This window comes from Peromyscus eremicus, chromosome 8a (assembly GCF_949786415.1).
Source record: "Peromyscus eremicus chromosome 8a, PerEre_H2_v1, whole genome shotgun sequence".
In the NCBI taxonomy this organism is placed as follows: domain Eukaryota; kingdom Metazoa; phylum Chordata; class Mammalia; order Rodentia; family Cricetidae; genus Peromyscus; species Peromyscus eremicus.
Window position 1 is genome coordinate 80,911,487 of NC_081423.1, and position 15,715 is coordinate 80,927,201.

The 15,715-nt window shown below is 41.7% G+C and overlaps 1 protein-coding gene across 8 annotated transcripts in view; it reads left to right on the plus strand.

Annotated features, from left to right (window-relative positions):
* Cdk12 (cyclin dependent kinase 12) overlaps positions 1-15,715 on the plus strand; it is a 78,307-nt gene that overhangs the window by 55,603 nt on the left and 6,989 nt on the right. For 2 of the 8 annotated variants that reach the window (XM_059271679.1, XM_059271681.1), the window contains exons 14-17: positions 76-493; positions 13,497-13,598; positions 14,035-14,153; positions 15,165-15,472. In XM_059271679.1, coding sequence (XP_059127662.1) covers positions 76-493; positions 13,497-13,598; positions 14,035-14,086 — 572 coding nt within the window. In that variant the 3' untranslated portion in view covers positions 14,087-14,153; positions 15,165-15,472. Of the gene's footprint in view, positions 1-75; positions 3,913-13,496; positions 13,599-14,034; positions 14,158-15,164; positions 15,473-15,715 lie in introns of those variants that run through there. The other 6 variants (XM_059271675.1, XM_059271676.1, XM_059271680.1 and 3 more) reach the window with 5 other exon arrangements.

A 15,715-nucleotide genomic window follows, 5' to 3' on the forward strand; every position in this document is an offset into this window, starting at 1 on the left:
TGGGTAGTATGTGTTTGTGTTTATAATCACATGTGATTTTTAAGATGGTGTTTAAAAGAAGTAACCCTTCCACAGCATGTCCTCCTCACATTCTTCCACCAGAGAAGAGGCCCCCTGAGCCCCCTGGACCTCCACCGCCGCCACCTCCACCCCCTCTGGTTGAAGGCGATCTTTCCAGCGCCCCCCAGGAGTTGAATCCCGCCGTGACAGCCGCCTTGCTGCAACTTTTATCCCAGCCTGAAGCAGAGCCTCCTGGCCACCTGCCACATGAGCACCAGGCCTTGAGACCAATGGAGTACTCCACCCGATCCCATCCAAACAGGACTTACGGAAACACTGATGGGCCTGAAGCAGGGTTCAGTGCCACTGACACTGATGAACGCAGTTCTGGTCCGGCCTTGACAGAATCTTTGGTCCAGACCCTGGTGAAGAACAGGACCTTCTCAGGCTCTGTGAGCCACCTTGGGGAGTCCAACAGTTACCAGGGCACAGGGTCAGTGCAGTTCCCAGGGGACCAGGACCTTCGTTTTGCCAGGGTCCCCTTAGCATTACACTCAGTGGTTGGGCAACCATTCCTGAAATCTGAGGGAAATAGCAACTCTGTGGTACATGCAGAGACCAAATTGCAAAACTATGGGGAGCTGGGACCAGGAGCCACTGGGGCCAACAGCTCAGGAACAACTCTTCAGTGGGGGGGCCCAACTCAGTCTTCTGCTTATGGAAAACTCTACCGGGGGGCTGCAAGAGTCCCACCACGAGGGGGAAGAGGGAGAGGAGTTCCTTATTAACCCAGAGACATCAATGCCCTGAAAGATTCCTTCCCTATCCATCTTTTCATCTAGTCCTCTGAACCTTTAATGAAATCACTTGCCAGAGCAAGGTAATCATCTGCATTTGACTACTGCAACGCTGTCCGTTGTTTTCCTTGCTCACTTGCTACTAGCAGGCGACTCTTAATGATGTTGGCACCAGTTCCTCCTGGATGGGCAATAGCTAGAATATTTACTTCTGCTTTATGTAGGAGCTATAGTAGAAAATATGGAGAAAAAGAGACATTCGGTTGAAAAGTAATTGTTGCATTAGCTTATTGCCTACACTTGAGGAGGAGAGAGAGAACAGTTTTGTTTTGAGATGGCTCTGGAGAGGCTTTGGTTTTTAAAGTTTTTTTGTTTCATTTTGTTTTGTGTGTGTGTGTGTGTGTGGTTTCTTTTGAGTTTTTATTTAGTTCCCCACCCCTCTTTAAAGAGAAGCGTGTTCACAAGATCTGAGCTCCTCTTAGGCTTTTGCTAGAAGGGAAACAGTGGCTTAAATGTTTCCTTCCTCTCTTCCATCTCACATTTTTTGCTTCAGTGAGCACTCTCCTTACCCCTGTTGAGCATCTTGTACATAACTTTTCCAAATAAACTGCTCATCCTTAAGTTTGCTCAATTTTGACAAAAGTTATGTCCCTCTTCCTGCACATAAAGCAGGCTGTAGAAAGTGGCATTCTTGGGCAAGTAGGTAGACTTTACCCAATCTTTGCTTTTTGCTTGTTTACTTTTTCCTCCACTTTCCTCTCTCCTTTTTGTCCCCTTTTTCCTTCCTCTGTGTGCCTACCCCATTCTCTCCCTATATCTTTTTGAGGCATTTGTTTGGAAGAAAATAGAGTAGAGATGCCCAAGAACCTGGAAGTATACTTTATTTTTTCTTTTCTTTTTTTTTTTCCCAAATAAAGGAAAGGAAATTAAAACTCCTACATTGTTCTCTGTAACTCTTCAATTCTAAAGTTTTTGTTTTTTGTTTTTTTAAGCCACGTTCTGATGGGGAGGTTGATGTGTAAATGATAGGACATTGCTGCTGAGCTGTGGTTAGAGATGGTACCTCCATATCTAGAGGGGTAATAAGATCAATAAGCATGTTTACATGTATATATTTATGTTTTTTTAAAAAAGCCTTTCAAGCAGAGCCTTGTGATACTGTCAGAGGAAAATCCTGAAAATACATGGACATGTAACCTAGCTTAGGGTGTATATTTGAAGATATATCAATCCTGATACCTTTAAAGAAAAATGTAAGCAGTTTACCATGAGAAAAGAACAGTATTGACAAGTATACATCACAGCGTGTATAGCCTACCATTTCTTGTAGGGATCATTTTGATTGTGGTAAAGGGTATAAAGTATGATTTCCTGACAAGAACTTTGCCTTATCAAAACCGGAAATGGAAGAGAGAAAGGATCTCAGAGTGAGATAACTTGAGAGGCTTCTCATTTTGGCTTCCGTTTCTTCCATCAGCATCTGGAGTATTTTAAAAACATATATGTCATTTGATCTGCACAGACTTAGGAATTTGTGAAATATGGGTTAAGCTCCCTTTTACAAAGAAAAGCAAATGTACTTTATCATCTTGGAGAATAGTTTTCAGAACTAAAGTGAAATTTCATGTTTCAATACCAAGTTCTTAAGTTAAAAAATATATTTAGAAAGGTGTATTAATTTTTAAAAAAATTAAAGAGGTGAAGGAACCCTCTTCAGCTACATAAACATTATTTTCCCCTGTTCCTGAAATAGATACCAGTGTGTATATTTCTTTATTTTCTGGGTTTTGGTCTGGCTTTGCCATAAGGCCAAACACTAATAGTAAGTGAACCTTCTAGCCGTTTGGCTTTGACAGCTTTTTTAATGCCAGGATGTCCGATTAGATATCCTAGGCACACTGAGATGCTATCCATAGATTGCATTAAAGTTTATTTGTACCTTCAGTCTGCTACTGGTTAGTCCTCAAACATAGGCCTTATTTTAGATATTTTATTGTAAGGTATTGGGCCCCAGTCCCCTATTTTTGATTAAAGAAACTGAGCAGGGATACTTTCATAAGTATCTGTTCAGTGAAAAAATTGTTTTCCCATCAAATATGAATAAATTTCTCTATATTTTCATTGTATTTTGGTTATGGACAGTCATCAATAATGTTTCCCTTCCCCTCTGCCACACTATATTTTTAATTATGCCAAATAGTCTGAATAATTTATGTAAGCTTCCATTTCCCCATCCCTGCTAGGGAAGGGGGTGAGTGTATTTGAATGTATGTATATGTATGTATGATTCCATTTTACCTCCACCTCATTTTGGGAGTCTAGCCTTTTAAAAAATATTTTTATAATTTTGACTACTTCTGAAAGCAGAGGGAAAGAACTCATTTAAATATCCTGAAATCTGTGTGGAGGAAGAAAAGGTATTTGGTCATTTTTCAGCTACATTATCTATAAACATAATGGAAGTAAAAATTTGGCTTAATTTTCAACCCAACTGTTTGAAAAATAGAAACCTAGTTAATTCCATTAAAAAGTAGTTTGGGTTTTAACTATTATATCATTATTAAATACATTATTTTGAACAGATGAGGAATCTGATTCTGTTCATGAATAGGAGGCAAAACTGGCTTGACCATGATCATTTTTTGTATGCAGTTTTAAAAGATTTGCTTAACCCAGTGTCCTTAGCTTTTTCATCTGTCTATAGGGGTAAGGATTTACAAATGACATAAGATCCATGTACTCAAAACAGGGCAGTTAGCACAAGTTTGTATGTAAGACTTCTGTTAGTTTATGCCATAATCATCACCCAATGTGTGTGTGTGTGTGTGTGTGTGTGTGTGTGTGTGTGTGTGTATTATGCATATATAGGTACAGTGCTAAAGTGGTTACCAGCAGGTTTTGAGAGAGAATGGTGCATTGGAAAAGTGTCAGTTGCCACCTCATTCTCCCTGATTCATAGGTTCCTGACACTGTATTCCTTTCTCTCTCTTGTTTTTGACCCCCATTGGGTGTACTTTGTCTATGTACAGATATTTTGTAATATATTAAATTTTTTCTTTCAGTTTATAAAGATGGAAAGTGGAGATTGGAAAATTAAATATTTCCTGTTAATATACCACTTTTGCTCCATTGCATTTACTTCTAATTTCTGTACCCTTTGAGCATATCTAATCATGTTTGAAGGACATTTTTTTTCCTTTATGTTGTGGGTTCTCAATTTCAGAAATTCTATAGACTCATAAACTACCAAAACAAAACAAAATTTCTCAGGGTTTGGAGAGGTACTTGAGAACACTAGAGTAGAAACTAGAGAATTAAAAATTGAGTTAGAGGAATCCATAAGAACATGATTTTAAAAAGAAAAACATAGAAAACAGATGGATGGTAGTATGAAGCCATCAAGAGTTGAGCTTCATGTACCCTGACTGACTCCTCCTGGCAGGAGAGGTAAGTGGGTTTGAGCTCAACATTCAACCAAAGAAGCTGGTAAGAAGCTGTTTAGACCCAAAGGATACTCTGAAACCAGGATCCCCACCATTCCACCCAATCTGGTTTCCACAATGTTATAAAAGAGGGTCAGCATGGGGGTTAATATATCCAGCTTCCTTAGAGTTGTTTACAGGTTAAAGTCTGTACTACTCATAAAATCTTTCCCAACTCTACCAGAGGGGAAAATTGTTTTAGTTCTGCTTATGGTTTAGAACAAGAAGTCCTTGACAATATATGCTGCAGTCTAGCTAGGAAAAAGGCAAATAAAATCCATCAGGAGAAAGGAAAAGGAAAAATGAACTTTGTATGTGGGATGAGCAAGTTGTAGAAGTATAAGAGGCACCCAGGACATGGGAAATGAAGGATTAAAATGTTGCTGAGAGTTGCTGACCTGGGCTAAGTTTCTCTTATTTTTGGTGTCCCTTGACTATAGGCAAAATCATATCCTTTTCACCCTGAAGGAGAATAGAGAGTTCAGGATGGTTCCAGTTTCAAGAATTTGTTAGGGTCTCTACAGAGACAGTGAATTGGTTTTAGGTCATTATGCCTTGCATTTTTTGTGACTAGGTGTGAATTTCAAGCTACCAGAGTGTATTGTTTTCACTTTATAACAGGCTGTCTTAATTCTGTGTTTAGAGACTGAGCACTTAACTAGCCTGAACTTTTTTCTCTTCATACACAAAGCCATTTCCATGTAGAAAGCCTGCACTCTTTTCCCAGATACACACCCTTACTTTTAAAAAGGCTAATGCTTATAGTAAGTTAACAATGAGTGTTCTTCATTGTAAACTGGGTTTCCTAGATTCCCTCCCCCCGCACTCCATTGGATTTTATAAAATTGGTGAGTGACCTCTCCTTTCACAGTTTAGTAATTTTGAAGGGCTAGGTGGGATGAGAATGAGGAGTTCCTTAGTGAAGAAATAGCCTACCATTTCAAGGAGACAGGATGCGGAGTCTTTTAGTTGGTATAAGAGGTAAGGTGAGCATTACAGTCTGTCTAGGTTTTCTCATGTGTGGAAACACCTCCAAGTGTTTCTACAGCCGTAGAAACTCAAGATAAGTAGACGATTCCTCCAGCCCAGGTTGGAAGACCCTGTGGGAATTTTTGGTGCTCTCTGTGTTATCCCTCCCCACTTTTCTTGCTTCTTCCCCTCCCCTTTTTTCTCTTTTTTGTCCCACTCAGTATCCTACTAGGATGATTTCAGTCTAGCATAATTACTGGTGACTAACCCTGCCGGGTATTTAGAGTTGTTACTGTTTCATAGTTTTCAAAAGAATTCTCCAGACAATTCAGGGAAGAAATGTCTGGATCTTTAACTTCTGGAGTGGGAGATAAAGAGCAAAAAATAACGATACTTTCTCATTGCAGAGGTATGAAAGGAACTTCTGTGTTATGTTTCAGTATTCTTGCTTCCACTCTTTACCTCTTCATCTTTTCCCTCATCCTAAAGGTGTTAGGTTTTTGCTGGTGACATTTCTAGGTTCAGTTGCAGATAATGTATATAGGGAATAAAGCTTGTTGAGAAGGCTATGATACAGAGTAGATGCTCTGGTGATTATCACTAGGGTGCCAAAATGTTTTGACCATTAGGTTGCTCTCCTATCTCTTTCTAAAATTAGTAATCCAGTACTGAGAAAGGCTGAAATGGAGTTAGTCTTTCACAATCTTTAGATAGGTAATTATTGGTAAAGCTTTCTTAATATGCAGTCCTCAACTTCCTACTTCTCTGAAGTAAGAATATAGGCATAAAGTTCACTTAGGTGTGTCCTTAGGACCTGGAAGTAAATGAGTTTTTTAAATATTTATTTTACCATTTTTCAGTGTGCTTATGCACACTATTGTGTGCACGTGCCCAAGAAGGCCAGAAGTGGGTATCCTAGTTGATAGTTGTGAAGGAATAAAGAACAATGTGTCCAAACTGAACCATCTCTGAAAGAGGCTGTTTGAAGTAATGTTTTTAAAGGATACAGTGTAGCAGCCATTGGGGAAATGAAGAACAAAGCCTGAGTCTTGGAGCTCTTTTTTCTACCTAAGGGGCTGTCTCAGAACTATGGTGTCTAATGAGGGATACTACTGGTGAAGATCACTGTTAGCACTCGACACTAGGCTAATGCTAGTTTGAATTTGTTCAATTATGGATAAACAGGCTAAATTAAAAAAGATTTAACACATGCTTAGGAGCTTGTGCCTCTAAATTTAATTCAGGAACTTCTAACTTGCTTCAGACCAGTATTTGTAACTTCTATTAGGACTCAAAGGCCTTATTAAAAAAAAAAAAAAAGTATAAAGAGATGGTAGAAATAGGTTAGGAAGGGAGAACTGTTTTGGCAATGGTTTGTGAGGAGGGAAAATTGTGACTGAGCTAGTAAAATTTAGGTGTTTGCTTTAGAGCTTCACTATTTTAGGGTGGCCCCATTAAGGTAATTCTGTTAATAAAGGGTTCCTCTTGGTCACACTAGTACTTTAGGCTTAGAGAATGGGCCTAAAACCCCCAAACTATTAAGTAGCTTAAAGGCATTTCTTCAGGGTGTCTAAAGAACATCAGTAAAAATAAATACATATTTTTTTTGTTTTTGAGACAGGGTCTTACCATATAACTCTGGCTGGCCTGACACTCACTATGTAGACTAGGCTAGCCTCAAATTCACAGAAATCCACCTACCTCTGCCTCTAGAATGCAGGGATTAGAGGCACATGACAGCATGCATGGCCTATAAACAAAAGTATTAAGCAAAGAAGTAATATATGATATTTGCATAGCAATGCTGTCTATATGGTTCAAACGTAATTCAGGAATAAGGGGTAATATGCTAGAAGTTAGAAGTTGTTTTTATTTTCTAAGTGTGTGTGTGTGTGTGTGTGTGTGTGTTTGAGACAGAGGGTCTCTATGTAGTCCTGCCTGTCTTGGTTGTAGACCTCACAGAGCTCAGCTTGCCTCTGCCTCCAGACAGCTGGGATTGAAGGCATGTGCCACCACACCTTGCTCAAGTTTTAAGATTGCAAATGGTTTTATATAGTTTATGTCAACCTTCAAATTGCTCATCTTCCCTTTGTTTTAGATGAGCCATGCATAGAAGAGCAGAATATGTGAATTAAGAGTCTCAGAATGAATGAGCTGCAAAAGAACATTAGCTTGATTATTTCAGTGCTGTCTTTGACAAATGAAGACAGAAAGACCCAGAAAGGCAGTGAAACCTATGATGTTGGGAGAAAGAAGTGAGAAAAAGGGAATTTACGTTGAGATAACCTACTATGTGTTAGGCACTATACTAAGTGCTTTGTGTTTAGTGTGTGTGTGTGTGTGTGTGTGTGTGTGTGTGTGTGTGTGTGTGTACAGGAACTCACTACGTAGCCCTATCTGGCCTGGAACCCACTATGATGACCAGGCTGGCCTTGAACTCAGCCTCCCAAGTGCTGGATTAAAGGTGTGCACCATCACACAACTGCTTTTGATAACTTGTTTCTTGGGCAACTTGACGCCAAAGGTTGGAAGGAATAAAAGGCAAATCTCTTTGAAGATCCTGAGCTATGTGTAAGAGATAAAGAGAATGGTAGACCACTTTTTCCTCTCTAACCATAAGACTAATCTAGAAAAACTGAAGAATCACTGCTCATTTGATTTTCTTTTTCTTTCTTTTTTTTTGTTTTTGTTTGTTTGTTTCTTTGTGGGTTTTTGTTTTTTGTTTTTTGTTTTTTGTTTTTTTGAGACAAAGTTTCTCTGTGTAGTTTCGGTGCCTATCCTGGATCTCGCTCTGTAGACCAGGCTGGCCTCGAACTCACAGAGATCCATCTGCTTCTGCCTCCCAAGTGGCGACACCACCACCCCACTGCTCATTTGAAAGAAGCACATAACTTCACTATTCTAAAATGATTGTCAGAGGCACGGACTTGTAGGGAGCAAGATTACGCTTGGCATTGGAATTGATTTTCATTCTAGAAATTCAGATTATCTTAGAATATAGGATTAATCTTAGCTCTATTAGGGAATAGGGCCTGAACATGGTGGTTAAGCCTATCTACAATTCCAGAATATGGAAGGCAGAGGCAGGAGGGTCAGAAATTTTTTTTTTTTTTTGGTTTTTCGAGACAGGGTTTCTCTGTGTAGCTTTGCGCCTTTCCTGGATCTCGCTCTGTAGACCAGGCTGGCCTCGAACTCACAAAGATCCTCCTGCCTCTGCCTCCCAAGTGCTGGGATTAAAGGCGTGTGCCACCACCACCCGGCAGGGTCAGAAATTTAAAGTCTCATCCTAAGCTACATAGCGAGTTCAAGCCCAGTCTGGGATATGTGAGATCCTGTTTTTTTGGGGGGGGGATTTTTTTGTTTGTTTGTTTGTTTTTTGTTTTTTGAGACAGAGCCTCACTATATAGCTCTGGCTGTCCTAGGATCTCACACAGGGATCTACCTGCTTCACAGGTGCTGGATTAAAGGTGTCTGCCACAACACCCCAAGAGATCCTATGTTTAAAAAAAAATGTAATAAAATGAGTTGTCATTTTTAAGGTATCCTTAAGGAAAATGTTTAAATAGTATGAGTCAATGAGATAATTTCTTTTTAATGTGTGTGCTTTTTGCCTGCATGTATGTCTGCACCATGTGTGTTTCCTGGTGTGTAGCCAGAAGAGGGCATCGGATCTCCTAGGACTGGAGTTAAAGACAGTTGTGAACTACCATGTGGGTACTGGGAATCAAACCCAGGTTCTCTGGGAGAGCAGCTAGTAACCACTGAGCTATCTCTCCAGCCCCTCATTTTATATTTTTACTTTTGTTTTTAATGCTTTGAAATCACGAAACTGAATTTGTAATTTCTTTTTTCTTTGAGACAGGGTTTCTGTGTGTAGCCCTGGCTGTCCTGGAACTCACTCTGTAGACCAGGCTGGCCTTGGACTCAGAGATCTGCCTGCCTCTGCCTCCTAAGTGCTGGGATTAAAGGTGTGAACCACCACTACCCAGCCTGAATTTGTAGTTTGGAAAGATTTGATGTCCTTTGGAGCAGGTGGCAACCTAAAAGTTGACAGATATATTGTATCTAGAGAGTTATGCCATGAGAACACCTTCATTGAGAAGCAGGAATATCACTAGTTAAATCTTGTCCTGAGTATAAGGACAGTATAACAAGGAAGAACACCAAGAGAGAGTCCCACCTTTAGGAAGCATCTGGGCCTAGTGAGAGAGGTGAGTCTTACACTTGCCTCAGGTATGGGGAATTGATATTTTTTGGTTTAGTTTGGTGTGCTTTTCCATTTGAGACAAAGGCTATGTCACCTAGGCTACCTTCAAAACTGTATAGTCCAGGATGGCCTCACAGTTCTGCCTCATGAGTTTGGGGATTACATGCATGTGCTGACTTAAGAATCTGTATTTTATAAGTCTGTACATAGATGTGCCCGTTATGAAGTAAGCATAACCCTATGAAGAAGTCAAAGCAAAGAACTAAGCAGAAAAGGCCGAGTTAATCAGAATGATTCTTTGAGAGTAAAGAGGGCAGCACATAGCACATAGCCCAAGAAGCTCCTGTCCTACTAGCTCTTTGTGACTGGGGAAGAAAAGACTCTGTGCCCCATATAAGAAGAGCTTCTTACTAGCATGGAGGAAATGGGAGAAGAGGGCATATGTGTATTTTGTACGTGCAAAGGCTGAAACAAGAAAGGTAGATTGGGAGATGAAGTTTGAGAACCACTCTTACTGGTCTGAATTAGGATTTGGAATTTGGTTTGTTGAGGAGTAATAGACAATAAAGCAGAGTCAGTTAAAAATGATGCTGAAGCCTTTTGTAACTTTACTGAGCCAAAGAAACAGTTCTTTAGGACGCTCTTATTCTTGCCCAGACTTGAGGCAATAGGGACTTGCACTAGAGTGGAACAAAGGAAGGGTCCACAGGAGTTAGGCTTGCTGACAACATGGGTGTGAATGGGAAGGATGGAAGGTGGTTTCCAGATGAAGATCCCAAAACACATTTGATCTGACGGTGAAAGTTGAGAGGTGGCTGCTTTGTTTTTAAGAAGCAGGTGCTTGTTAGCCAAATGCAATGTGCCTTTGTCCAGTGTTACAGATGGTAGGGACCAGGCCCTGCCAAGGGAGGACAGTAGAGCATGTATTTTGTCCAGATGCACCCAGTACCTCTGCCTCAAGCTTTGTTCAATTTGGAGAACTAGGCAAGAAAGTCTGTCTCTAGGGTATATCAAAAACATCAAGAATGCTATCCTGGATCTGGGGGAAAAAATAGAGGGTTCTGTTTGGTGGTTGTTGTTTTTGTTTTTTCTTTTTTTTTTTTTTTTCTGTTTTGTTTTTGTCAGTTTCTTCCCCTTTAATGCTTTGAAAATGGGAAATGACTAGCCTGTGGCAGCATGTGCCTGTGGCAGCACAATTCTCTGGCTTGATTCTTGGAAGGCCTTTTTCTGTCCCTCCCTGGGGGTCATTTGTATCTCTGGTTCCTGTTCCCAGAGCCATAAAGTGGGAGCCCCCATTTATTAATTGGGTTGGGACTGGGGAGGGGGTCGGCGGGGGACTCTTTAGTGCAGCAGGCGGGGGTCTTCCCGAATGAGCCCATTAGCCAGCCCCAACGGCAGCTGAAACGGGGCCGCAGCCAAGTCCTCCGTTTCAAAAACCCTCCATCGCCTGCAGCAGATCAGAACAAGGCCTGCGGGAGCCCTTAGCTTCTGATTGCAGCTGTGAGGAAGGACAAAACAATTTATAGGAAGCCAAGTAGCTCCTGTCTCACTGTCTCTTCCTTTCTGACTTTGGGGAGGAGGAAGGCTGGCGTGCCGTGTCCACTCTTACTAAGGCTTCTTGCAGGCATGTACAGGCCCAAAGTAGGAAAACAGGAGTGTGTGAGCTTTGATATTTACTTCTCTGTTGTGGATGTATTTACATGTCCTTCCTAACCATCTACACATACTACTGTTGGACTAGCAGCCACTACTTACATGGGTTCCCTAGGGCAAAGTCAAGTGTGTGTTCAGTCTGGCAAATTGAGGACAGGGAAAGACTGTCTCCTGTTTTATCAAAATCGGAATTAGATCCCTTCCTTACCTTTTCCTCTTAGAAGGACTTGGCACTTAAAGGAAGAACTCTCAGGATTCATTTTCCCCTTTAGTCAAAGTATATTAGGAAGGCACATACTATAGGGTACTTCTTTCTACAGTGGCGTAGAGAAGGGTGACGGGCTCAGATATCACTGGGGAGGAAGGAACATGTAGGTCTTGCACTTCACAGAATCATAGATTTCCAGAGCTAGAAAAGAGGTCACATAATCCAGCCCCTCTTTAGAGCAAGGTGCTGAAGCTCAGGGAGGGGGAAGTGTCTCATCCAGTCATGCAGTGAGGCTGTTGAGCCATCTAGGACTAGCTCCCAGAGGCAGAGTTTTAACCTACATGAGTAAGTATCAAGCCTTCAACTTTTAAATTGCCTATTCCTGATAACCCCAAGCTACTTCAAGTAAGAAAAAACTTGAGATTCTGAAGGAGGAGAGATAGAAATTGAGGAATGAAAGTAGACTTAAAGTCATTAGTATGAAACCGTGTTATGTATTTCTACCTTCAAGAATAATCTCTTAGTGGCCACGTTTGGTAACATAGACCTTTAACCCCAGGGGTCAGGAGGCAGAGACAGGCAGATCTTGAGGTCAACCAGGACTACATGTGAGACCCTGTCTTAAAGAAACTAGATTCATTCAACGCCAGTAAGATAGCTCAGCTTGTAAAGGTGCCTGCTGTCAAGCCTAACAGATTGAGGTCCATCCTCAAGACCTACATTATAGAAGGAGAGAACTGGCTCTTACAAGTTGTCCTCTGACCTCCATAAATGTACTGCAGCATAAGCACCCCTCACATACACATATAATAAATAAGTAATGTAATTTTTTAAAAAAAAATCTCTCAGTGACATTCAAATTTTATAAATAATTTTTTCTTAGATATAAGGACTCTACTTTGTTGGGGAAGAAGTAGTAGCCACAGCCAAAGATCCAAATGCTGTTACCCCAAATTTTCAAAGAACACTTAACTACAAACTAGGGGGAGTGATGATAGGAAAAGATCCTCAGAGGCAACGTGAAAACTTCATACTAAATCTCAGCTCAGGCTCTTCAGCGTTACAATAAAGCTGTGTTAGAAATCAAAAATGGAGAGAGAGAGAGCACTTCTTTAAGGCAGGGCTGGGAGTGGGTGTCTCTGAATGGAATATGGAACTACAGGATTCAAGGCGAAACAAAGTACTCTCAGATTCAAGGAAGTTGGTGGGGGACCTTCTACCTTTCTCTTATTGGTAGGGAGAGAGAAGCAGTATTTGGTATTCTTGGACAGTGCATAAGGAAAAGTGTTTCACAGTGGTCAGAACCCAAAACAGGTTAAAAGGCCTATGGGACAGGGTCATCTCATCCTGGAGCTATGTCTTCTGACCATTCCTATGCTTGCTTTCTCTGGACATAGGAAATTGGGAACCTGTAATAGCGGAAAGGGGAATGCTGAAGGAAGCAGAGAAACACTGGACAACTTGGAGATAGTTACGGTCTGTGTTAGGGGACCTGCCAGTTGGATATTGTCTGTGGATAATAAAGGGATAGATCTTATTATATATCAGTTACAGTTAGTCTCTTGCACTGTAATTGGCAGAATAGCAAAATGTGGGGTTGATGTCCATACAAAGGCTTTGTCCTCGACTAAGAAATGTCTGATAGACCTACTTGCCCAAATTGCAACAAGTCTGCTCAGCACACCTTTCTGCTTCATAATCAGGGCCATTTTCTCACTCAGAACTCCTTTTAAAGAAGCTTTGGTAGACACGAGGACCTTAAATCCAAGCTGGTGATCTGGTCTAAAATTAGGTTGCCTCCTCCAAGTTACAATCTTGCATTAACCTTATATTAACACTAATGCTCATTGCCCTTTATAGTAATTCCGTGTTTCACAGCTTCTATTTCTGTTGAATTTCCTGATACATGTCTAAGTATTGGGGCCATGGTTTGCACTTACTAGACTGGGAGCTAGTTCCTTGGAAATAGGAATCTGGAATAGTCAACTCCTCTGGAAGCGTTTTTAGGATTCATCTGGCAATTTTGGGGCAATCCAGGTTTAAGATAATTGGAAAAACAGCTGCTATCACAATGTTGCTGGTAGCTGCCAACTATAATATCTTGTGCATGACCAAAGACCCTCTTTGTTGTCTGGTCCCGTGTCTTATGTCTGATACAGCCTCTTATTTTTTCTTTACAGGTGGCAGCAGCAGAGATGGCCCCTGAAGAACTCGGGGACATCCATCAGTTACCTTGCATCCAGAGCCTGTCAAACAGTCTCATCCACAATACTTGAAGCCAGGTAGGGACTTAAAAGTCAGTCAGAAGCTACTGGCCTGATTTTACATGGAGTAGCACCCCACTCATGACCAGGAAGTTTCTTATCCTTTCCTGAGATCTCCAGAAGGGCTCCTGAGCTTTTTATTTGGCCCTGTTCTGGGGTCCTACCTTGTAGTTAACAGGTTCTCTTCCAGCTAGAATGGGCAAGCCCCTCTCGAGCAGTAGCAGTTATTTCATTCCTGTGTTAAGGGAAATTCCTCTACAGTGGATTACTGATATTCTTACTCAGTTACCGCCAGTCTCCTGTAGGATAGCTGGCTCACTTGCCCATACCGCTTCATACACAAAACACTTTTTTCCCCAAAAAACTTTTTTGTTTTGTTTTCTATTTCAAGTCAAGATAGGACAATAGTATCTCTTCTCATTGCCTCTAACCAACTTCACTACCTTCTTTCTAGGTTCAGTGGAAGATTCCATCTATCCAAGTACTGCATGAGACACCTGAAGTAGAGGCCTGCAGCCTGCTTCCTCTGCCTTCAGTACCCAGAACCAGCACCTCCACCTTCCTTCCCTGCTAGTAGGTTGTGCTGTTTCACCCCCTCACAAATGATGGCCTCTGTCTCTCTCTGTGTGTCTGTTTCTCTCCCTCCCTCCAACCCTCATAGGAGCTGGGACTAGAGGGTCTACATGTAGCTTCTCAAGGAATTTTGTTATTGTTTAGTGTCTCCAAAAAGGGAAGTCATTTGTCCCTCAGCTCTTTGTCTTAGTAATTTCCAAGTCCGAGTCTTTAGAGGTCCCTTCTAATGTCCATCACTTTCTGTAGTTCAGAACCATTTCCCTCCTTTAGCAGGTGTGTGAAAGGACCAGTAAACTGTCTTTGACACTGGTGAAAGATGACCCAGTAACAGATACCCTTTCTCTTGGAAGCTGAAAGTCTGAAGGCCTACTGGGAAAATACCTGGATCTTTTGAGAGTGTTTATCTAGTGTCTGTCCCTTAGGCTGGCAGTGGTGGCCCACACTTTTAATCCCAGCACTCAGGAGGCCGAGGCAGGTGAATCTCTGAGTTTGAAACCAGTCTGATCTGCAGAGCCAAGTTCCAGGCCAGCCACAGCTGGACAGAGAAACCCTGTGTCAAAAAGCAACAACAAAAGAACCAGCATCTTACCTAACCCCCACGTACCTCAGGGAGTGGAAAAGGAATGTTTCTAGGGTAGAATCAATCACTAGATGTTACTGTTTTAAAAGTCTGGGTGTCTGCTTTATTCTGGGGCCTGTGGAGCGTTGTAGAGCATCTTCTGCCTCCTGGAGGCTGGAGGTAACACTGCCTTATCCTCCTGACTCTCTGGCCCTTTCTCAGCAGTGCCTCTCTCACTGTTGCAACCTAGACAGCCGAAGCAGAAGGCCTAGATAAGTGCCTGCTCTAAGCTAGGTGCTTCTTCCCTTAGGAGCATGTGTGACAGAGTGAGGAAGAGAAAGTAGATGTTAGAAGGCAGGAAATATCCCACAAAGTAGTCAGGTAGTACCTATGCATTTAGTTCCTTGATGGAGAGCACCGACATTTACAACTGCTACTTTTCTGTCAGCCAGGCTACCTTATTCCTCAAAGCAGTCTACCCAGCGGGGCAATTGCAGTCCTGATTTCTACCACACGAGGGCACTGCTGGCCAATTAAAACTCAAGCCTCTTAGGAAACAGTTGGATGAGGGCACTCTTTCCAGGGACAGGATCACAAAAAACACTCCCAGAGAGCCAGAGAACCTGGACCGGAAGCCAGAAAAAAAACTGATAGCACTTGTTATTCCTTTCAAATGACTGAGGCCTGTGCACTTGGCCCTTCAGTCCTGCTGATTGAGTGGGTGCCCAGTTGAACTTAGAAGTTCCAGGTACTCTCCAAGGTAGGTGGCTCCAGCTGTCAAGCCCATTGTCCCTTTATCCCAGAGATGTTCAGTTCTAGTTCAGGAGGGTGGAAATGGTTGGATTTCAGAGGGGGAAAAAGTTTTTTTTTTTACAAGTATTCAAAAGTATCTTTGTTGGTGAGAAAGTATTGGGAACTGAACACTAAGAAAATGGGTTACCTCATCTCCCCCTGGCACCCTCACCAACACAAACCTACAGAATTCAAGTCTAGTAGATCTTTG